This window comes from Bactrocera dorsalis, chromosome 2, assembly GCF_023373825.1.
Source record: "Bactrocera dorsalis isolate Fly_Bdor chromosome 2, ASM2337382v1, whole genome shotgun sequence".
Classification (NCBI taxonomy): Eukaryota; Metazoa; Arthropoda; class Insecta; order Diptera; family Tephritidae; genus Bactrocera; species Bactrocera dorsalis.
Genome location: NC_064304.1, coordinates 17,885,897 through 17,910,239, shown reverse-complemented (window position 1 = coordinate 17,910,239; position 24,343 = coordinate 17,885,897). Strand labels below are relative to the sequence as shown.

Here is a 24,343-nt window from a genome sequence, read left to right as displayed (position 1 = left end):
TTCGTTTGCAGTACGATGGCAGTTTGGAGCGTTTGGCAAAAGAGTCCGATATGTTACGTCAATTGTATGGACACTTTTTCGATTTGACGATCGTAAACAACGATATAAGCGAGACAATTGCCACGCTGGAAGCGGCCATCGAGCGTGTACACACCACACCACAATGGGTGCCAGTTTCATGGTTGTACTGACAAGACAGTGAGCTTGAGTGTCCCGACTGCTTAGAGGGCTGTGACTGTGAATGGGAAGCATACGCAGCCGGTGCCCAACAACCAAATACGGGCCTCTTCTGAACTATTACAACAAACAATAGCAAATCTAATAAAAAAGCACCGTTAAAGAACATCACTTGGGGAAATCAACTTACATAGTATATACACACGCGTATACCGAGGAATGATTATTAAATAAGAATTAAGGCAAGACGCATAAGTAAAAAACAAAGCAAATGGAAAAGTGCATAAAAAAAGAAAACATAAAGACATATTTACTTGCAGCAGTGCACAAAGTGACACCAGCAAATACACACGAAACACAAACATACACTAGTTCGTAGAAAAATTTATAAATGAAAATTCGGGTGCAACAACATTATAAAGAAATATAGTATAGTATAGGCAATAAAGAAATAAAGAAAAATTAAGCATTAACACTTATACACAGACATGCATACATTCCAAATAAATGAAAAGACAACGTTAAGAAATTTAGTATGTCTGTTTTGAGTACACGCATACACAAGAATAGTGCAGCAGAAACTTTGAAACCTAAAAATTTTCACGTCTTGAGCATTTTTAAGCACACGAGCAATTTTGCTTATGAGTAGCTAGCAAAAGTGTAATTATTCTTTTCAGGTTCCAACTTTGTTTAATGAAAAAATATTAAAAAATTAGATTTTAAATTTTTAATTCCCATTTTGGGATTAGAAATTTAAAATATTATTTTTATTTTAATACATAATAATTAAATAAAAGTTAAATTATACTTTTCGAGTAGCCTTTAATCAGGGTTGCATATTTTTTATTAAAAAAATATGGTTTAAATTTAAAAATTTAATTAAAATTAAAAATTGAATTTTTAATAATACATAAATTATATTTTCAATTTTTAAACCATGATGTTTAGGATTAAAAATAAAAAAATATTATTTTTCAATTTAATTGTAAATAAATAAAACTTAAATTATATTTTTACGGTTGCCTACACTCGGGTTTGCGATTCTTTTTGTTATTAAAAATGAAAATTATTATTTTTTAATTTAATAATAAAAATCGAAAATTGCAATCCAAGTTATTTGGGATTAATTTTAGACATTATTTTTTAATAAATAAATTGAAGCAACAAATAAATAAAATATTTTTCGAATTAAAAGCTGGAATGAAAAGATATAAAAAAGGAAAAATTTACTGAAAAGTGATAAATTAAAGCAATTAAATATCTATAATTTATTAAAAATTATAGTTCCTTTTTAAAATATAATCAAAATGCGCAACCATCTTTTCGCAACGAAGTAAGCAAAATTTTAAATAAATTTCGCTTTGGAAGTTTCAATTATATTTTTGGAATTCGAAAAATTAATTAAAAATTGGTATTATTTTTATTTATCTCGTTTTTGAATCAAAAATTTTGTGATTTAAAATTTAAAAAAATTAATTAAATATTTTTTTAAATTTATTATTTGCAACCCTGCCAACACTTCAATTCGCAGTAAGAAGAAAAATATTAAAGTTTGCCTTTGTTTTTAAAGTCGCATATTTTATTGATCGAACAGTCAGCCATGCAAATTTCAATTCTCAGCAAATCAGTAGGCAATCGGCAATCCTTGCTATGTTGTTTTTGTCATAGCACTATTGCACGTGTGTTAAATAATGGCAAGTTGTGGAATTTTCAAAATATAAACGACTTTATTTGGCACTTTGTTAAGTTTACTCAGAACAATTGTTACAATTTTTTATTTATTTTAAAACGCTTATGTAAAGTAAAATATATATACATATGTACACACACACACAAGTACTTGTTAAATTAATTTAATGTAACTTTTAATTATAGAACTTCTTGAAATGAACTATTTGAAATTAAGTGAAAGAGAACTTGCAAAATATACTGCATATAATTAATAATTACAATTTTACGAGCGGGTACACAACACAATAAACTAAAAGTATTATTGAAAAGTATTCAACCGATGCAATTAAGAGTGTTTCAAAAGTAAGAGTCACAAAAAGCAAATTAAGTAAATTTTAAATGAGAATCATGCAATTGTAAACAATGAAAGTAAAACACAAAGTAAACAAGTAAAAAGAGTTATAAACAAACAACAACAACCAAATAATATTTGCACTTTTTAACAAAATAATACAAAATGCATAATAAACAAAATAAACGTTGCGGAGAACAAGTTTACGAGCAAGCAAGTTTGCTGAGCGTTAACTCTGCAGCACCAGTCTGTTTAATGCAACGTGAAGAGCAGTGAAGTAAGCACAAAAACAAAAACAAAAAACGATACAAGTAAAGCATTCATACACACATCTACACATTTAAGAATTAAATGAAATAAAAAAGTACATGGAAAAACGTTAATAAAATAAAAAAAAAACGGTAAAGAAGAGAATCATAGTAATAATTTTAGTAAAGTTACTGTCAACCAAATACTAAAACAAAACAAAAGGAACATAAAAATATAAATGAAAAACAGTAAATTGTAAACCAATTAAAAAATATTCGAAACGCGGACACACAGGTATGCAATGAAAAGATAATCGTACAAGTATATTACGTACATACATGCATTAAATATTTGAGAACCGTTACATGGAATCGTTAAGAACGTTAAGCGACATGGTAATAATTTGATTACAAATAACTCAGGTTGAATTATTTCAAAATGTGAAAGCAGACAACTGTAAATGTATTGAATTTTTTCCAATAAACTAACTAAGAGAACCTAACACAAAGCCCCACCAGCAGCACGTAAACCCTTCTATTAAGGCAACACAAATGAAGATCATCACAGCATTACGTCACTGCATATAAGTGTTAACCTTTACACGCTTATACGCGACAGAGGCACACATTTAACGCTGCAGGCTGTCATAGCGAAACCACTAGCATACAATTTCTTTATTGGATTGCAAAAATATGCACACTCATACACACATACATACATATGTACTTGCCGGTACGTATAAGCTTCATTTCCTTGCGCGGGCATTCATTATTGCGTATATTATTAACAGCTTTTTCCATTTCAAAATTTATATGCATTCACAAATAACATTCATAATATTTGTTCGTAATATTTGCCCTAAGTTAGTATTCATTTACTGTTTACACTCTAACGGCAAATATTTTGTAGAAAATAGTATATATTTATATATATATATATATGTATGTATATGTATGCATGTACATATGCAGCGTTGAGAATTTCGATTTCGGTATTAAAAATTAAATTTTCAATTTAAAATTAAAATTAAATTAAATTTTCAATTTAAAATTAAAATTTCAATTTTCAATTCAGATTTCGTGTCCAAGACGTTATTGGGATTAAAAATTAATTGTTGTTGTTTAATTTTTATTGCAATTTTTATTTTTTTATTGCATTTTTTTTTTATTTTAATTTTTTCAAAATGTAATGTAAATTTTTCCGAATGTAAAGCTATTTAAGTCGAATTTTTTTTTTTTTATTTAATTCGTGTAAAAATAATATTTATTTGAGCTTGAACTTATTTTCAATGAAGTGCCGTTCAGAAATGTAAGCGCCTGTTTTAGTTTGATTTTTTTTTGTTGGTGATTCTTGGGTTTAGTTGTTTTACTAATAATACTACTCAAAACCTCTATCCATATATTTAAAACTGCCGTTAGTGCATCTATATATTTTAATAGTTTTGTTTTATTTTATTTTTAGTTTCAATATTTAACCACATTCGTGTCATGAATAGTATGGAAAGAAAACTAACAACAACATTTGCCACAAAGCATTACATACATACATGCAACTATTTCACCAGTGACTTTTCATTTCACCCAGAAAAATGTTCACCAATCAATCACAAACGTGAGTAGACACACATCATACCCACACACAAACATGCATACATACTAAACCAACAGACAAATATATTTACCGTATTTCTGAGCTTATTTTGTAGTTTTTGAGAGAACTAATAAACTTTTGTAAGTATCTTTAAGATTCTATGGTTTCAAAGGGTTGATGATTGTAATCGAATATTTCAGCAAATTTAAAGAGAGATAATTAAACAAAAACGCGAACGCAGCTATACTACTCATGCTATGAAAATGTGGGGGGAAATGTGAAAAAGTTCCCCCCCACACAATGAATAGTAACTGTACTTCACACTACTATGCATTAAATTAATTGTTAATTTCAAAAGGTATACACACTTTCTAACTAAGAGACATAAGAGAACAAACATGTGCTGCGTGCATGTTGGTTAAACACTAAAACAAAAACAAAAACAAATGATAAAAGAAATAAGTCATATAAAATAGGCGGTATAAAATTGACTAAGAAGTGGTTGAGACCATTTGAAAACTGTTGCCAAACTAAACTTAAATCGCTCAATTTACGTTTTACTAAAATGAAACTAGATTACAATTAGATTTAAATAGACTACTATATAGACTAGGAAGATGCCTGGTTAAGGAGCTAGTTGGAAGTCCAAGTCCCACATCCTGCCACAACATTATTGTACATTCCCTCATCGAAAGCAAACACAGCGCAACTTCTCATCTCTCATATGTATGTTTAACCGTTGTTTTCCTCCCTATGACCACTCTCCTGCCTTAGTTCCGCACCACCTCGCCCATTTTACTGCAATGTTTTTTTTTTTTTATAGTGAAAATATACAGCTGCTTAGATGCTTACTTAAACAGGGCGTGGTAGTAATTATGATTAGATATGAATTACATAATACGAGTAAGGGGAAATTTACTCAATAACGGTACTTAAATTAGCAATTCAAAGTAGGTTTTCATTACAAAAAACGCTAACATACAAACATACATACTTATAAATTATCACTAACGTACACACTACTAGCGACATTGACAAAATTAATAAACATTTAATACATTTAAAGAAAATCACTGCTTTGAGAATCAAAATTACACATACATACATACGCGTAGAATAAAATTTGACGAAAATCGAGAAGCCGAGCAGCCGAGCAGCCGAAAGCGAACGCACTTTGCTCTACAGCGCCAGAGAGCCAAACACACACTTTTGTCCCTTTGAGCGAAAGTCATGTTTATTAAAAATCGGCATGCATAAATGAATATAAGTATATATTTACTTGTACAATAAACGAGTAACGGCGGCAAGATCTTGAAGCAGCGCTTGCTTGCATGTCATTATTAGAATTTATTTTCGAAACACTTTAGAATAAATAAATTTAACATTGTTTCAATGAAATGAATTGAAATTTTAAGAAATCATAAGTTGTATTGGGTACCTTAGCTGTACGGGGGTGTAATTTAATTCTGGCTATTCGTAGCAAATGGCTTAAATATTAATTTAATTGTTGAAAGTTTTTTATTAGAATTATCTATACACACATATTTTCTTTAAATGCAACTCATCAAAGAAACAAAAAGAAAAGCGTCAATCATTGCAACAACACTAAAAATCGAGTTTGAGATATGTACATATATACATACATACATGCATATGCAGCACACATACTTATGTGTATGTGTTCAACAGTAATATAAAGCCGTTAAAAGTAATACTAAAATAATGAAAAAACAGTTGTTATTTAAGCAGAATTAAAGTTAAAGAAAATAAAATTAATAAAATTAAAAAAAAAACAATGCAAAGAATATATAAAAAATAAATGAATTCAAACGAAAATATAAAAAATAAAAAGTATATGAATGAAGCCTCTGAGAGACGTACATTCATAGATTCATACATACACAAGTCGCACACACATGCGCATGCGCAGTTGCATATGATATGAATAGTATGTGCATGTGGGTGCGCAGACGCGTGGTTCGTTGGATGCAGATGTGTCGAAACTTTGATGGTAGCGATAATGGTATTAAGAGTCACGGGCGCCATAAAGCCTAAAAGCTGAAGCTGAACATTGAAACAGCATAAATATATAAACTTATATATTATATATATTTAGATTAATACAATGAATCGCATAAAGTCAGTAAGACCAAACCAAACCAAACAACAACAACAACAAAGTGAAACAATACAGTTAAAAAAGACAAAAAGAAAAACAAGAATATAACACTAAATAAGAATTAACGAAAAGCAAAGAAAAGAATGAAATCCACAAAATTAATTAAAAGAAAAAACATGAAATACACCAAAAATAAATTTAAATAAAACGTGTTTTCTTTGTCGCACAGGTTTGCGAAGCAAAAATTTAGCATTGAAGTGAGGATGGCTCGATAAAACGCGCTAGATTGAAACGGATAAAAGCTTTGGACCATTCTAAGAAAAACAAGCTCTCTCATTTTCATTAAGATAACTCACATATCGGCCAATAATGCAATATAAAGTCACCCGGAAGCTCGAAAATCTATATATGAGGTATATGGGGGCTACAGAAAGTATTAACCCCATCAAATTAAAAAAATATACAGTATGTTTGGCATATCAGAAGGTAAGTTTACACCAAACCTTGTGAAAGAAAGCAATTTTTGTACGAGATAAAAGTAAGAACACTCAAAACTTGGTTATTTAAATTTTTCACATAAGTTTTGAGGTTATGTGAAAAAACTCTATACACAAAAATTATGGATCTTTTCATTACTTAAAACATTGCTGTATGAAGTTTTTCTATAGGACTCGTAGTTTTGCCGTAAATCGAGATAAACCGTTTTTAACACTCAAAACTGCAACCAATCTTCTTCTCCCCTTTTCTTCTCGATCTCAGATTGTTCAGTAATTATTTTCCCTTTAATGTTTGTTATTTTATCTTTCCGTGGGTTTCAATCCAAAACGTAGGCTGCCTTTTATATTTCGGGATTAGAGAACAAAAATAAGTATTACTCATCAAAAATGCCCTCATTATTTTTCAAAATATTCTCCATTATGATCTATACACTTTCGCGTGCGTTTGAACCAATTGTCGAAGCACGTGAAAGTGTATTGATTATAATGGAGAATATTTTGAAAAATAATGAGGGCATTTTTGATGAGTAATACTTATTTTTGTTCTCTAATCCCGAAATATAAAAGGCAGCCTACGTTTTGGATTGAAACCCACGGAAAGATAAAATAACAAACATTAAAGGGAAAATAATTACCGAAAAATTTGCCACTTTGATTGATGTATCTCCCAAACATTCGTTAATCGCCTCTTTAGTTGTCGCAAAACGTTGACTTGTTCGTACTGGAAGAAGTCATTCGATGCCTAGTCAAGACTCTATGGTGGATTACTTAGCAAATCAAAGATTTAAGTGCTCAAAATGCAATTGTTTCTGTCGTTGTTTGAGAGCTCGCATTATCGTGGTGAAGAGTGATCCGTCTCCGATGGTTAGTTATCCTGATTTCTTGAAATACAACTGACAAACAAATGATTGTGTGCTACTCAGAATTTACTGTCTTGTGTTGTTCTTCTAAAATTTTGCGATTAGTGAAGTTTTTGCTAAAAACCGGCCATTACTGGCTTTGAAGTGCTTCGTGCTCATACGCGTAAATCCACGATTCATCCATCACCTGTCACGATGTCATTTCGTATTTTGAAACACCGCCAACGTGAACAAATTTTATCGACAATGAAATATTCATGCAATGTCGAATTTATGCTGTTCCCACTAATGCCTATAATTGTCTCAATCTCAAGATAGGTCACGTGACGATCTTGCAATATCAGTTTGCGCACATAATCAATAGTTTTCAGAACAACAACTAATTTTGTACGATCTTCCCGAAATTCGTCGATGAGTGATGTACGACCTCGTTTGCATTCACTATACCATCGATAAACATTGGTCTTTGATGAAGCTTCATCGTCAAGAATTGATTAAGTGCTCGTATGTTAAAACGTTCTGAGTATGCATACCATCCAAAATATCAAACTTTACGATAAAATTGTGTGTTTTCGCATTACAAAATTCCAAAATATAAAATGTATCCCTTTTTCATAATTATTAAAGGCTTCTGCATTAGTCTATCAATTTGCACTCAGCCAAAAATTTCTTAACTGGCGCCTGAATAATTTATTTTTTCTTTCGCCGAACATTTACTTCATTATTATTTTTGTCTTGGCAAATTGAGAATCTGTTAATTAATGATTGGGCCGTTAAACTCTGCTTATATATAAATGGAATTTTACCTATAGCTCTAATTTTTTTGAGAATTTCACATTGTCATAGTAAAATGAATGGGACCGAGCCGGTATTTGACAAGTTTATTAATTAAAAGAAATTTATTAAAAGTTATTATTATTAATGGCATAATTATACAGTAGAGATGAATAAATTTTGAATATAACAAATTAGTTAATATTGGAAAGCTAATTTTTTTGTATAATTTAAAAAAAAATATTTTTTGTATTTGTTATTTTTTTACTAGTTAGTTTGCAGTAAGAAACATAAAGAGAATTTTTTCTCCAAACAAAAAAAGATACAATAAATAAATAATAAGTTTTCAGTTGAGTAATAAGTCTAATTTTGTGCATCCACTTGTGCAATAAATTGTGAATTAGTAACTTTTAAAATTAGTATATTCTTAAATTATATAATTACCATATACTTTCAAGTTTTATAGTATTCATACAATATTTTTTTAAATTCCAAAAATCGCCTTTTTCTGAGCTGTCACTCTAGGTATGACCCGTTTCCGCTATATCTTAAGAAAGAAAATAATTATTTGCACAAGATGAACCTAAACCTAAAGTAGCCTGAGAAAATTACTTTGAACACCGAGATTATTAAGCAAAGCTCTCGACGTTAGTACTCAATTTTAGTCGAGTGGAAAAGCGCCATATTCGTTTTTATTGGTTTTTTTAAGTTTTCTTCCATATCGGGGAAATACTTGTATGTACTAGCTTGCCAAGTTCAATATAGTTCGAATTTCCTAATTTTTAGTTCAAAATCTTACTCTTATGGTAGTAAGGGGCTATAAAATGTGCTTTTGACTACATTATCATCATGTCAGTTATTTCTGCGGTCTTATTAGCGGTCTTAGTCTGACCAGTAGTTCCACTAAGCTCGAAATTTTCAAAAAAATAAACTTTTTATATTAATTTTAGATCAGTTTTAGAAATAGCTAACAAAGTTGCTAAAGCGCTTGGAACTACTCCATTTGTATGAGAATACTAAATTTTATAGGAGCACTTATGTATGTGCGTATTTTTAATACAAGTAATACGAAAAACCATAAATATGCATGACCGTTAGCTGCTTTAATAATAGCCCGCTTATTAACTCACATATACATATACATTGCCGAATGTGTACATTAATACATACATAGTTAGGTCTATACGCTTACTTTAATGCATAATTCAGCGTGTCTTTGAAGTGAATTCTCATTCTGAGTGACTCTGCGCACAGCTTAAATATTCAAGACCACTAGAGTTCCAAAGTCAAGCTGGTCAAGCGACCACCGCTTTTAAGTACCGATGTGTATTCAAAGTACATTTCATATGGAACGTGTGTGTTTGTAAGTTCTTTTAGACGATAATTTGCATGTTGCATACTAAATATTTATTTCAGCTAATTTTTTATGCGGATGATGTTTCCGTAGTGTGATATACAAAATTTAAAATACTCTTTGCTTGCACGTATGCACATATGTATGTATGTTTGTATGTATGGACTTGTGTACATATTTATGCATGCGTGAATGCACGGTTTTTGAAACTTTTGTTACTGTTATTTATTGCCTCTGTAATTTTTATAGCTTATTTTAATGTATCGCAGTGTTATGAATGTTTCAACAAATTCTAAATATAATTTTTTTATTTTTCTCTCAAAGCTGATGTAAAATGTTATCTATTTCGAAGTTGTCTACTTTTTTAAAGAAAAAACAGAGAAAATTTCAAATTTAATGAAAAATCTTTATTATCATTCGAAAAAAGATTCTTTGGCATTTATTTTTTGAGGATCATCTCTTTCAAATGTTGGCGGCGACTATGTCTCAGATGGTTCATCCGTTGAGTCCAATTTTTGAAGACTCGTTCGAGCATTTCGACAGGTAACCGGCGAATAACACGCGTGATGTTTTGCTCCAAGGCTTGAATCGAAGCGTGAATTTTCTAATACGCTTTAGACTTTACATATCCCCACAGGAAAAACTCTAACGGTGTGATATAACGATTTTGGTGGCCAATCGACTGGCCCAAATTTTAAAATGTGCGGACCGAAGTGTTCTCACAATAAATCCATTGATTGATGTGATATAAAGGAAACGGCGCCGATTTTTTAAACCAAATGTCGGCGAAATCACAAGCTTCAATTTCAGACATCATTTTTGAAGAAATATGTACTGATAGTTTCGGCCGAATATTATACAATAATGAATGCAGGATCTCAAGAAGGGTCACGGTGCTGCGAATAGAACACTCAGTTGGCCATAAGTTGAGCGAAGATCGCGAAACACATTCTTTATAGAAAACCTAGATTCCAAAATTAGTTCTTCTTCCGAAAACTATTGATGCTGTGATGCAAACAGATATTCCATGTGATATTTGGCTGTAAAAAAAATTTGTTAAATCCAACATAGTTTGTCAACTGCTCACAAAATGGCTCGTACAGATTGGTCGAGGGAAGGTTAAAAATAATATAACGGTGCTTCGAAACCCCTCTATGATATCGTGACAACTTGTGCCGAATTCACCTTCAAGCAAATGGTTGCTTTTATTGGAATACTCGTAACTGAACATGTCGCAACCATAAAACCAGAAAAAGTAATTTCTGAGTGGTTGTTCGCCAGTTGTCTTTCAAGAAATCTGAACAACCAACCACCGAAGACGGATCACTTCTTCACCACCACAAATCGAGCTCTCACATAACGACTGAAAAAACTGCATTTTATAGCACTTAAAACATCAACTCGATGATCCAACGTATAGTTCTGATTTGGAACAGAATCTATTTTTTTCCTGTAAAAGGAAATTAAGAGTTCAACGTTTTTTGATACCTGAAGCTGCGGTTGATGCGTTCAGAACGCATGTTTTGGAGATGCCAATCATAGGTACCAAAAGGTATATCTCTTAATTGAGTATATTTTGAAAAACAATACAGCGATTTGCAATGATTAATATTTGTTTTTGCTTACTAATCCCGAAGTATCAAAGGCAACCCTGGTATTGCTTGATAAGCTAAAATACTTTAAGAACACCCTACATGTGTTTGTTTTGATATTTTCTAAAATTATGCAATTTTTCTCCCTGAGTTATTAGATCAGACCTTACCAGCTGCAAGGTTTTTATCTCTAATGAAATTATCTTTATCTTTATATCAAATTGTGCAAGTATTGTACTATAATGGCGTAATATTTGTGCATACATTTTTAAAATTCCATCTTATCGTACAAATCCGAGATAATATTACCACATAGATAAACAATTTGTATATTATGAAGCCTTATTTGTCTATACACACGCACACAGTTAAGAGAAACTACATACAAATAAATTAAGCTAACTTAATACTTTTATCACATAATAAATATACATTTATACTTATGTATGTACGTGGATACTTATTACATGAGTAATGAGCAATTGCAGCATTGTGGGCGCCAAAGCGTGTTGACAAAACCCCATTTAGCTGTGCTGACCCTTTTGGAGTGCAATGCCTTCAATATTTACATTGTGCGTTGATACAAAAATCAAAACCACACTTTAATATTGTGCTGAAGTCTACCTATTGTTTTAATTATAAACGCAACACCACGTTTGCGCCCAACATATGCGACGATTTAAAAATACCCCATAGTCGTAGTAGTCGCGTCAACAAAGCATTAAATAACAACAAGTAAGCTGTGCGTGTGCGAGCTAACGATGAGACACAGAGCGCCTTGCGTATTTGAATGAAAAACAACAGAAAAAACCTTATCATTTAGTGTCGACTAATGTTGTTGTTTACCATTTGCTGCACTTTGCATGCAGCGGGCCCTTTCATTGCATTAATACGAGCCGAAGCAGCACGATCGCAATTGTAGTCGCACCAGCATATGCATGCACTCGTGTACGTATTGGCTTTGGCCCACCAATCAGCTAGCCACCACACGCCAACTAGTCAACGAACCGGCCAAATATCAGGCAGACATTCCTTCGACGCCTGCCACTTTATACCTTTCGACAATTATAAATTCAAATGCCGGCGCATACTCGCACTAGCACCGACTACCACCCCCGCAGTTTTCCTCTCAATGTGTCGACGATCGGCAGTTGGTGAGTAAAATGCATCGCTTTTTGCTCAACACTGTTGCAGTTGCACTGTTGTAGCTAAATATGCGTTCAAATGAGAGATGTGTCTGCAACATATGCAGTGGCGTGGTTGAAGGGGAGTGAAAAGATCTTACAAGAGCGCGAGGCTGTTTTATACTTTTCATTGGGGTTGTTGTATTTAACGTATTGCTTTTTCTAGCCATATTTTTTGATATAAACATGTTTATGAAAATTTATCTTGACTTTGATCGGTCAATTTGTATCGCATATATGTATGTATATGCTACTGTCATCCGATCTGAGCAAAATTTTTGAACAATAATCTATGCCAAATTTGGTTAGATTCCTAGAATACAATTTCGATCGATTGATATGAGAACTGCATCTAGCCTATTGTGGATCAATATCAACGGTTTCGACATATCTCAAACTTTTGGGATTAATTCGGATATATACAAGTACAGATAAACGGGCATGACTAAATCGATTCCCCTAGTCACGCTGATGAAGTACAAATACCATATCAGGTCTCCGACGTTTCTTTCTGGGTTTCACAGACTTCGTGGTACATGTAATAACCTTGTTCAGGGTGTAATAAAATGGTTCTATGGTTCTTTTAAGAGCGGCTTGATTCAGGCTTTACTTCGGGAATGTACCAAAACACTTATTGTTTACTTCTATAAATATACCGTGGTAATTACAAGAGTGTTCCATTTCAAGTATATATTATTAGCCATCAACTATTGAACTATATATTTTAAGTACTATATTTTGTCACTACGTTTTTGTTATAATATCTCTTGTAATCTAGAAATCTTTACAAACAAAACTCGATCTAACAATGCAATCAATGATAATGCCTTAGTGCATGTGTACCTTGAAGGTTGCTGACCACTCGCATGTTTACGAGCACCTGTTGGCAACATGTTTCCAGACTCACTACTGCTTTGGCTCAGTTGAAGCACATGGCTTTGTGCCCGAGGCCATTGGGTTTTTGTGTTGCTGCGGTGCGCTCAGTAATGCAGTGAAGCTCGTGTCGATCGGTTGTGTTTGGTTTTCCTCGCGAGTCTGCTATTAGCAAATACAGATTAATAACAAAGTGCAGAGTAAAGTGAGTGGCTCAGCAGTGAAGAAGTATGAATGTAATAATATGGAGTGATTGTTTTTTCTCGCCTTTTTGAATAACTTTACGGCATATTACCGCTTGAAATGTGTGTTCTAATAGTAACTTACGACTTGTGAAGTGTGAAATACTCGTTAGTATTCACTGAACGCAATCATTCTGAAATTTTGGAATAATTATCAGCAACAGTGATGAAACTCAATAATTTTGGTGCTAATAAATTGTTGTTTATTTTCATTTTTGCACATAGTAAAGATGTACATATGTAAATGAAAATGTTTGTGTGAAAACGTGACTAAAACAGAAGTCTAACTTGAAAGATGGGTTACTAGTTGGTAGTGGAAGTTTTCTGTTAAGCCGGTGGGGTTCATCATGTCATACTAGCAAGCGTTCAACGAATTGTCACTACAACTAACTGCGAGCTGGTGTGACAACTTGTAAACCACAAACAATTTGGTTTCGGTGAAGTCAGCGGCGCTAGATGCCGAATCAACTGGTTGGCGCCGCCAGCGAGAATTATGACATTTTGTACCACTTAATTGTTCTATATATAAAGTTGGCGAGCTCACATGATGAGTTATCTAGGTTTATGACAATATTATGTATATTTTTTTAAATAAATAATATAAATACATATGCTTATGTAAGCACATATGTGTCTGCAAACGGAAGTTGGACACATGAGGAGTGCTACAAGTGATACACATCACTGTTTTAAATGTGCGGCCGAGCGTATAATTACAATGACCGTAAACGCGAAATTAAAATATTGAAATTCGAGCACCAACAGCAAAGTTCATATCAACAAATTAGATCTGCAGCGCTCAGCGTTATAGCATTTTTATACCCGGAACAGTGTTTATTAAGTTCTACCACGATGTTTGTTACACCCAGAACGAAACCTCGAAGACCCTGTGAAGTTTATACGAGTATGTGATGTGTGTCTCTCTGTCGATTTTAGGCGAACTAGACCCTTAGTTTTTGAGATATCGATATGAAATTTTGCACACGTGCTTTTCTCTAAAGAAGCTGCTCATTTTTGGAGCCGTCGATATCGGACCACTATATTACAATATAGTTGTCATACAAATTGATCGGTCAAAATCAAGCGCTTATATGGATAACTTCTTTATTTCACAAGACTTCTTCATGAAATTTGGCATAAAGTATTTTTCAAGCCAATACTACAATCTCCGAATATATTGTTAACATCGGACCACCGTAGCATATAGCTGCCATACTAACTGACCGATCAAAAAGCAAGATAAATATCTCTTTATACACCTTTATGCAATAAGAAATGAAACTGTGAAGGGTATCATAATTTCTATAACTTCTATGCAGCCGATGACATGTTTTCTTGATTAGGGAAACACTTGTGCTTGTCAATATGCATATGCTTGTAGGTAAATGTCGTATATACATATGTACATATGTATGTATAAAATATATATTTCATTTTAATTTATTGGAAGCACTTGAGGATCGGCGCCCATATATGTACATACATAGGTATTTGAGCGAACATGACCTTTTGACTTTTATGTTATTATGTATGTTTTGATGCTAAAAAAAAACATTGTTCTCTTTGTTCTTGTCATTGTTATTGGTTAGTGCTGCTGTAGCAAAGTACGAGTATAAACTGCGCGCCTTTCAGTTTAATTGTGCTTGCTTCACTGCCTCCACGACATTCACACAATCACACATGCAACAATATGAGCAGCATGCAGTGGCTATGTATGTACAAGTATGTTGATTGGTTGTGTTGCCGATACCGATGTTGTTCGAACAAAAAAATAAATCGTGATAAGGCAAACCAGTTGGTGTGTTGGGATCTCCATGGCACGCTGTAAATGTGCCCTGTAGGAATTTCATTCCCCAAGCGTTAGTTGTTCTCAAATACATGCTTGATGCTCTAACTGACTAATTTTGCATAGCCCTAATCATTGTTTGTAAATTTGCGGTTTCTCAACTTCTCTTTGAGCGTACAAAAAGTGGAAAATATAAATTTGTAGTGATATTTGTGAACTAGTTCACTGAAAATATGAAAATAGCGTGGCGAAAATGCACGCCAAAATATAAGCCGATAATCGTGTTTAATATATAATAAATGATTATTTTGTTGGCGTTTAAAAATTGTATTAAAAAAATAAATTTAATATAAATTTACTTTGAAGTAAGTTTTTTATTTCCAATTGGAATCTGTATAAATAGACAATCATCTTTTTTGGAATTGTTGGATTACTTAGAAGATGCCTTCATGTGCACCACTTATCGCGCTTCAAGTTACGTAATTATTGTTATAACATTTCTGTCATGTCATTGACAGACTGGCGTTTACCCTCGCTTGTCTATGCCTAGATTTATTTGACACCAATCATCAATGGTTAATGCAATTATGATGAATCATTCTTCAGTAATCTAAAAATAAACGATCTTAGTATTACTGAACCGCAATTGTGGTCATATTAAATTATACATACATACATATTTACAATCATATATACATACATAAAACTAGACATACATACATATGTAAGTAGGCATAATCTAAGATGATTTTTTTTTCATTTGGGCAGTAGCTATATATGTACATATGAATGATAATACATGCTATATATAATAAAACTAGAAAAAAATGGTAACTTTGAGAGCACCGAAGCGTAATACCCTTCACAGGTTCATTTTTCTTAGAAACTAAATGTAAAAGCAAATTTCGTGAGATAAGTATGTCATACAAGAAAAAAAGTTTTCTGTACGAAAACTTGATTTTGATGGGTTAGTATGTACGACGTCTAATGTACATACATATATGCAATAGTGATTTGAACTGAGTAATATGTATGTTAGATTAATGTACCGTTTCGTTGAACAATAAAACATGTCAAATCTTCAATAAATATATAAATTAAAAATAATAAATAAATTTTTCATACAAGAATATTATTTTGATCAATCAGTTTGTTCCAGTTCCGACGAATGAGCTGGTTCTTGCTGAGAAAATAACCAGTGCAAAATTTCAGATTGATATCTCAAAAACTAATAGACAAACGAAGATAGCTAAATCGTCTAAGGTCATGCTGATCATTTATATACATTTGTACTAAAAAGTCTCCGACGTTTCCTTCTGGGTGATACAATTTTCTTGGGTATGTATACGTTCTGGGTATAAAGTAAACTATATACTTGAAATGACTAACCGAATGCCATATTTTATTCTCAAATGTCATATACACATAAATAATTATTTATAAGTACATACATACATATGTATTTATATATACTATATAACATGATTCATCCATTATACGTGGTATTTGATTTCCAATGGGGCATCACTTGATGCGTTTAATATTACATACTAAGAAATGTAGTAGCTGAAGTAGCGAACTTTGTTCATTGATAATGTTTTTAACATGAGCTCTGTATGAACATAAAAATAAATGAATGTTCATAAAAATATAAAGGGTGATTTTTTAAGAGCTTGATAACTTTTTTTTTAAAAAAAAACGCATAAAATTTGCAAAATCTCATCGGTTCTTTATTTGAAACGTTAGATTGGTTCATGACATTTACTTTTTGAAGATAATTTCATTTAAATGTTGACCGCGGCTGCGTCTTAGGTGGTCCATTCGGAAAGTCCAATTTTGGGCAACTTTTTCGAGCATTTCGGCCGGAATAGCCCGAATTTCTTCGGAAATGTTGTCTTCCAAAGCTGGAATAGTTGCTGGCTTATTTCTGTAGACTTTAGACTTGACGTAGCCCCACAAAAAATAGTCTAAAGGCGTTAAATCGCATGATCTTGGTGGCCAACTTACGGGTCCATTTCTTGAGATGAATTGTTGTCCGAAGTTTTCCCTCAAAATGGCCATAGAATCGCGAGCTGTGTGGCATGTAGCGCCATCTTGTTGAAACCACATGTCAACCAAGTTCAGTTCTTCCATTTTTGGCAACAAAAAGTTTGTTAGCATCGAACGATAGCGATCGCCATTCACCGTAACGTTGCGTCCAACAGCATCTTTGAAAAAATACGGTCCAATGATTCCACCAGCGTACAAACCACACCAAACAGTGCATTTTTCGGGATGCATGGGCAGTTCTTGAACGGCTTCTGGTTGCTCTTCACCCCAAATGCGGCAATTTTGCTTATTTACGTAGCCATTCAACCAGAAATGAGCGTCATCGCTGAACAAAATTTGTCGATAAAAAAGCGGATTTTCACATTTCGATCCGAACAGTGATTTTGGTAATAAAAGTCTATGATTTGCAAGCGTTGCTCGTTAGTAAGTCTATTCATGATGAAATGTCAAAGCATACTGAGCATCTTTCTCTTTGACACCATGTCTGAAATCCCACGTGATCTGTCAAATACTAATGCATGAAAATCCTAACCTCAAAAAAATCACCCGTTATTTATAATTCAGTAGCGCTTTATAAAAATAGCATTTAAAGAATTTAGAAAATAAATGTTATGACACCATTCTCAATTTTATATTTGTTTTTTTGATAACACTTGCTGCGTGACCCTCAATTAAGATGAGTTGAAATGATTTCTTCTATGATTTTACTTTAATAGATTTGTTATTGATGTATTTATGTACCTAAAATAGTACGCATTTTTATAAAAATGGTATAAAAAACGGAGAATTTAGTTTTGAATTTCTAGCTTGAAGGATAGTTGATCAGAACCACTAGTATCCTTCAACCTAGAAATTAGAATAATTTGTTATCATGTAGTAACAGGCTGAAAACTGCTATGTACATATATACATATGTACATATATAAGTATATAGTTACTTTGGGGTGGAAAATCGATAATAAGCTTGTCCTGCACACAAATGAACGGAAAATATAGAATTGGACGAATTTTTGTGAAGTTTAGGGATAATAAAAGTTATAGTGTTGAAAATGTGGCAAACCCATACAGATTCTAAAAGCCTCTAGCAAATCTCTTGAATATAAAATAATGATGTGCAGTTCAATCTCATTCATTCTAATCATTTTTGGAGCATTGCGCAGTGTAATGACATCTCAAAGAAGCCCAATAATATTTCATTACAATTAATATATGTATGTATATATTTTTTCAAATATTTACAAATGAAAATAACAAGAAAGAAAATTATGAGCAACAGTTTTTCATAAGCAAAAATGCCAAGCTTTTTTTCAGTTGTCAACACAACTGTTCTGATCAAGCTTACGATGAACCACGTGCCGATGTTGCAATTAACGAACTTTAGTGAGTCAGTATTATAAAAATATATGCACATATGTACACTAATTAAATATTTATTAATATTATTGAACATCTCTACTAGACATTGGGGCGAGCTTCTCAACTATCAAGACTACAGACATCGGTATATAAGTTCTATAGTCCTTCTGTCGATATTAGATGTTGTAGTTATTGATCATAAAGAAAAGTTCTGATTTGTAAAATTTTTTGGAACTATAGCCATACCCGTCAACACAAGGACATAAGTATATATAAAATTATTTTATAGGGCCCACCTAGTAGAAAACTATTATATTTTTTCCGTATTTCGATAGCCTGTAACTTTAAAAATAACATACTAAAAATTTAAATCGTTAATCACGCAAAGGGTCCAAGCAAATGTTTGCCTGTTCTTATGGAACAACTCGATATATCGCAATCAAGCCACTCTACCAACGCAGAACAGTAAATTCTAAGGGATATAGAACCAGTTGTCTTTCAAGAAATCTTCCCTGCTTCCAACAACCCAAAACGAATTACTCTTAACCACGATAATGTGAGCTCTTAAACATCGATCAAACTTAAACATATTTTTTTATACTTATTTGTAATGAACTTTAATGAACAAAATATGTACCGTTTTGATCGACCTCTTTTTGTAATTTTTCTGCTAGAGACATTATTCTATCAATGCAAAACTTTTTTGATTTCTCGTCGAAAAACTGCGACAAGTAATCTTCACAGGCTTCTTTTAAGGCCAACTTTACTCAAAGACCAAAGATGTGTGTCCTCCAGCGTTATCCTGATGGAAGACGAAGCCCTTTCTGTTGATCAGTTATGGCCGTTTTTTTCGATTGCTTGATTCAATCTCATCAGTTATTGACTGTAAAATGTAGAATGAATCGTTCGAGCAGGCAGGAGCAGCTCATAGTAGATGATTCCCTTCCAATCCCACCAAACACTCAGCATAACCTTTCGAGGCGTCGATCCTGCCTTTGCGACCATTTGTTGAGCTTCAACACACTTGGACCATGATCTTTTTCGCACATTATTGTCGTATTTTATCCACTTTTCGTCTCCTGTTACCATTCGCTTCAGAAATGGTTCGATTTCATTTCATTTCAGCAATGAATCGCAGATGTTAATTCCGCCCATTAAATTTTTCACAGGCAATTCATGTTTTACCCAAATATCGATCTTTTTAAAATAGTTCAAACCCGTTTGATGATGAATGTTAAGTTCCTTAACTGCTTATGTGACGGTTCTGGTCAATCTTTTCTATAATTTCATCGACTTTCCAGAACGGCAGCAAGCGAACTGGTATAGCATCGTCTCCGTAAAGAAGACATGTTTTGAAGATAACTCAATGAGAGTGTCAAAAGGGCTTCGACAATTAGCTCAAATGCATACAAAAGTGTATAGCTCTCAAGGGAAAATACTTTAAAAAATATATAATCGATTTTCTGGTACTAGAATTTTCTTGTCCGCGAATCCCGAAATACAAAGGGCAATCTACATTTTCTTAAATACATATATGTATATAAATACACCCAAAAATTCTTAAAACAATTGTTACCGTTGGTTTTTTCTTTATTTCTACAAAAAAAAAAAAAATTTTAAGGCTGTCCTACTACACACGTGTGACTCTTAATAAGCTAACTACGTTCAAATTTTACGAAACTTAGCTGAGAATGCCAATATTCACATTAGAATGCAAATTTTTGCGAAAAGCAAAAAGTCTAACATAAAATTCAAATCGGCAAAGTGCACTTTTGGTTTCAATTGATTTCGCATACGAATGACTGTTCTTCGGCTGCCTCATTATATCAGCTTCGCATGCGCATATTTCGATTAGACTTCTTTGAAGTTAGAAATACAGCTCGTTTACAAGTCAAAGCTTGCGCAACATTGCTTTACATCTACCTTTGTATATTCCTTATATGTATATTTAGTTGTTATCGATACATGTGTAGAACCATTGATATGTATGTATGTATGCATGTACGTTCGAGTCGCATTGTTGCCTCTCTGCGGCTGCAAATATTGGACGAGCTTTTCAATCGTGGCGTAAAATTTTTATTTGGATTCACATTTGCACAAGGTTACTCACTCATTCGTGCGAGTCTTCTCTTTGCCAAATGCTTATGCGGTAGCGTCTTCTTTGCTGTTTGCGTTCATTTATTATGCATGAGAGCTCGTAGGGCGCCCAGTCCAAACGCGATGACGACGTTGGTGCATGCGCAAAGAAGATTGTCGCAATGACGGCAAATTGCTAATCAACGCCCGAACAGTGCGAAACGTCGCTGGTGTTACTCAAAACGTCAGTTAGTTGTACACTACATATTACGAGTCTATACATATGTATGTGTGTAGCTACTGGTTTGTTTTTATGCTTGAGTCGTTGAAAGACGACGCCAACTGTTTTTGTGTCCACGTGAGTTGCGTTCGGTATGGTCACAGTGTTTGCTCAAGGCTTTGAATTGCAAGCCGAAAAGCTCGGATGCAAATGCGCAAACTCATTGCGCCCAACAACAATGTTGGTTTTTTGTTTTTGGAAATGATGACAATAACGCTGTCCATTCAGAAGCCTCGGTGCGCTTATAACAAGCAATAGTTTTCCGTAATCAGCAATGTTGTTAAGCTCATTATATAATATAAATGCATTTATGTACATTTGTATTTATTTGCTCGTAATAGAGCATCTATTTGGCAAGTGAGCGTAAAAATAGTTGTATCTGCGTCTGCATTAGTTCATGGCCAATGTGGGCACGGCTCGGCGATAATAGTTATAATAAAAGTAACATTCTTATTTCACTAAAATTCGTCTTTGAAAAAATAAATATAAAAGACTAGTGCAGAAGCCTTTGAAAATGATAAAAAAGAGTGAAGTTCATAGTCGGTTGAAACCTAACGGAAGCGAAATATAGAATAATAAACATTAAGGGGAAAATAATTTTCGGGCGAATGAAGGGGAGGGGCTTGGCTGAATTTTTAAGGGTCAAAAACGGGTTTTTTCGATTTTCGGCGAAATTACGAGTCCTATAGAGAAATGCTTTACGGCAACGTATAGAAAATGAAAAAACTAAAAACTTTTGCACACAGACATTTTTCATATAACCACAAATTTTAGATAAAAAATTCCATGATCCAATTTTTGGATTTTACTTTCTTACATTAAAATTGGTATAGTCTTACCTTCTTATGTTCGAAGTAGACTGTATTTATTTAATTAAAAATTTGTGTTTCTTCTCCTCATATTGCTCTGTTATCGCGGAAAAACCCCTAATTTTCAATGAAATAATCTCCAGTCGAAATTGAAGATTTTTTTAAGTGAGTGGGCTTCTTGACTGTTAATATCCTTTTCATGGTATTAAAAATATATACATTACTTTGGTAAATTTATTTACATTCCTTTTGTAAATTTTCTCAGAAAACTCAGGAGCTGGAGTTCGTAGATGGAGCACTAGGTTAGGAGCACCTGCGGGCCGAATATTTTAAAAAAGTCGGCGTGGCTCCGCCCTTTAATATATTTCGTATACATAACTCCTAGACCACTAAAGGTACTATTGCCAAATCCACTCATAATACCTATCGACACTGTAGAAATGGTTGAAATCAGAAGATAACCCCGTCCACTCCTCATATAACGGTACTGTTAAAAACTACTAAAACTGAAATAAATACGACAGAGACATGACATTCTACACCCGAGATGGTTGGAGAGGGTTTTATTAGAGCCGGGGTAGACATGTGTAACACGAGACCCGACAAATTTCGACTAAATTTGACATTCTTCTCACATTCTTTTGTTGCACTGTGAAAATGAGCGAAATCGAACTACAACCACACCTACTTCTCATAAATCCACCTGATTCTTTCACTTTCCAGTACACAACTTTGCGATAAACTATGTCACCATAAGACCAAAAACTGTCTAAATCCAACCAAAACAGCTCAAGCACCCAAATACCGAAAATGTGGATTCCAGTATCTATAGTTGACTTTCGACTGAAAATATCGGTTGGATATACACTTAAAATTCAGAGAAAAACCTCTCCTGATAATCTGTATATTAAAAAGTGGTTGAATCGGGTCAATACTTCCCTGAGACCCCTATTTACCTAATATAAAAGTTTTCAAACTTCCGTGTAACTTTGTAATGCATATATCGGTCAAAATGTGAGTTATCTCAATGAAAATGAGTGAGCTTGTTTTACTCATAAAAGTGTATAAAACTACCTACAAGAGATAAATTTGAGCGAAAACTTGACCTAGCCCCTATAAATATGTATAACTAATACCGGTATTTTTGAATATCCGGCTGACTTTACTCCATATGATTGGTGATTGTATGTGAAGTACCTTAAATGAAACCTAGAGAACATTCTATTACATTATAATTTGTCATGTTAGTAGTATGTGTAACTCGACAAAATTTATAAAATCGGGTCAATACTACCAACTCCCATATTTTCGTGAAGGAGTTTCTCGAACTTTGATTCTTGCAAGTTGCAAGAGTACAGTACATTTCGGTTACACCCGAACTTAGTCTTCCTTACTTGCTTTGTACATATGTACATATCTACTTGTACTTATAGCTATTGAGTCTTCAAGTAAAAGTGAATCTAAACCTAGTTAGGTTTGGGTCATAAAAATTAAACTCTTCAATATTTTTTAATAGCTTAATGACAGGCTAAAAGCTGTACATCCAATTCATTACATAACAGTTTTTTCAAATTGTTGCTTTTCAATATCCTGTGTGCAATGACGCGCAATTTTTTAATTTGACAAATCGTCAACTGCCTTTTGTAGATTTAAATCCCTTTTACAACCAAATAATGGCCATAATATCAATTGTTGTGCATACTTTGTCTTTTGTGTGTAATAAGCACACGACCTCAATTCGCAAACGAATCTTTTACTTGCAACAATAAACTTGTTAAATAACATTACAAATAATTATATTATTTTACATTTAACAAATATTTGCTGCAAATAATTCTTGTATTGTAATAATGCGAATTGCCCACCGACAGCGATCTGGCAACGTGTTATTGTAAATATTCAGCTATTACTTTCATATGTGTTCATTGCTTTAAAATACAAAACAACAACAAAAACATCGGCTGTAACTGTAACTAGTAATTATGATGTCGGATTGTGTGCGGCGCCAAGATCTAAGCTGCCGCGCAAGCTTTCCGTCCTCCTTGGGTGATTGTACATATTACATGCCACTGCCTGCTTACTGCGTATTTGTTATCGCAATTGTGTTCAGACGACCACTTACTTATTTCAAATTATTTGCATTTACATATGTACATATGTATGTATGTGAAGAAATTGAATTCCAAACCTAAATGTGTTTGCGTATGAATTCCTGCTTTGTTAGTTGTACAATTTGATAACGATTATACATATACTTACATACATACATACATATGTATGTACATGAGTATATTATTGAAATCTTGGGTGATGAAATTCAATACATAATTGTACTAAAATTCCTCAGAATTGTTCATTATTCACCATGCATTCCTCATCGCACGCTTAATAAATAGTAAATATTTCTAATAAAGCTCCTTTTCTAAAGAATGTTGTTGTAATTTTCGTTAAAT

General features: G+C 33.0%; 2 protein-coding genes across 12 annotated transcripts in view; both read left to right on the top strand.

The window, feature by feature from the left end:
• LOC105225732 (peripheral plasma membrane protein CASK) overlaps nucleotides 1-5,835 on the top strand; it is a 90,869-nt gene extending 85,034 nt beyond the window's left edge. For all 8 annotated transcript variants that reach the window (XM_019990054.3, XM_019990052.3, XM_029549977.2 and 5 more), the window contains 2 exons: nucleotides 12-3,181; nucleotides 3,911-5,835. In XM_019990054.3, the coding sequence (XP_019845613.1) occupies nucleotides 12-191 (180 nt within the window). In that variant the 3' untranslated portion in view covers nucleotides 192-3,181; nucleotides 3,911-5,835. The remainder of the gene's footprint in view (nucleotides 1-11; nucleotides 3,182-3,910) is intronic.
• LOC105225731 (torso-like protein) overlaps nucleotides 3,619-24,343 on the top strand; it is a 31,076-nt gene continuing 10,351 nt past the window's right edge. The window contains exon 1 of one of the 4 annotated variants that reach the window (XM_049449273.1): nucleotides 3,619-4,060. The gene's annotated coding sequence lies outside the window, so the exon portion shown is untranslated. Of the gene's footprint in view, nucleotides 4,061-13,348; nucleotides 13,521-16,499; nucleotides 16,659-24,343 lie in introns of those variants that run through there. The other 3 variants (XM_049449272.1, XM_049449274.1, XM_049449275.1) reach the window with 3 other exon arrangements.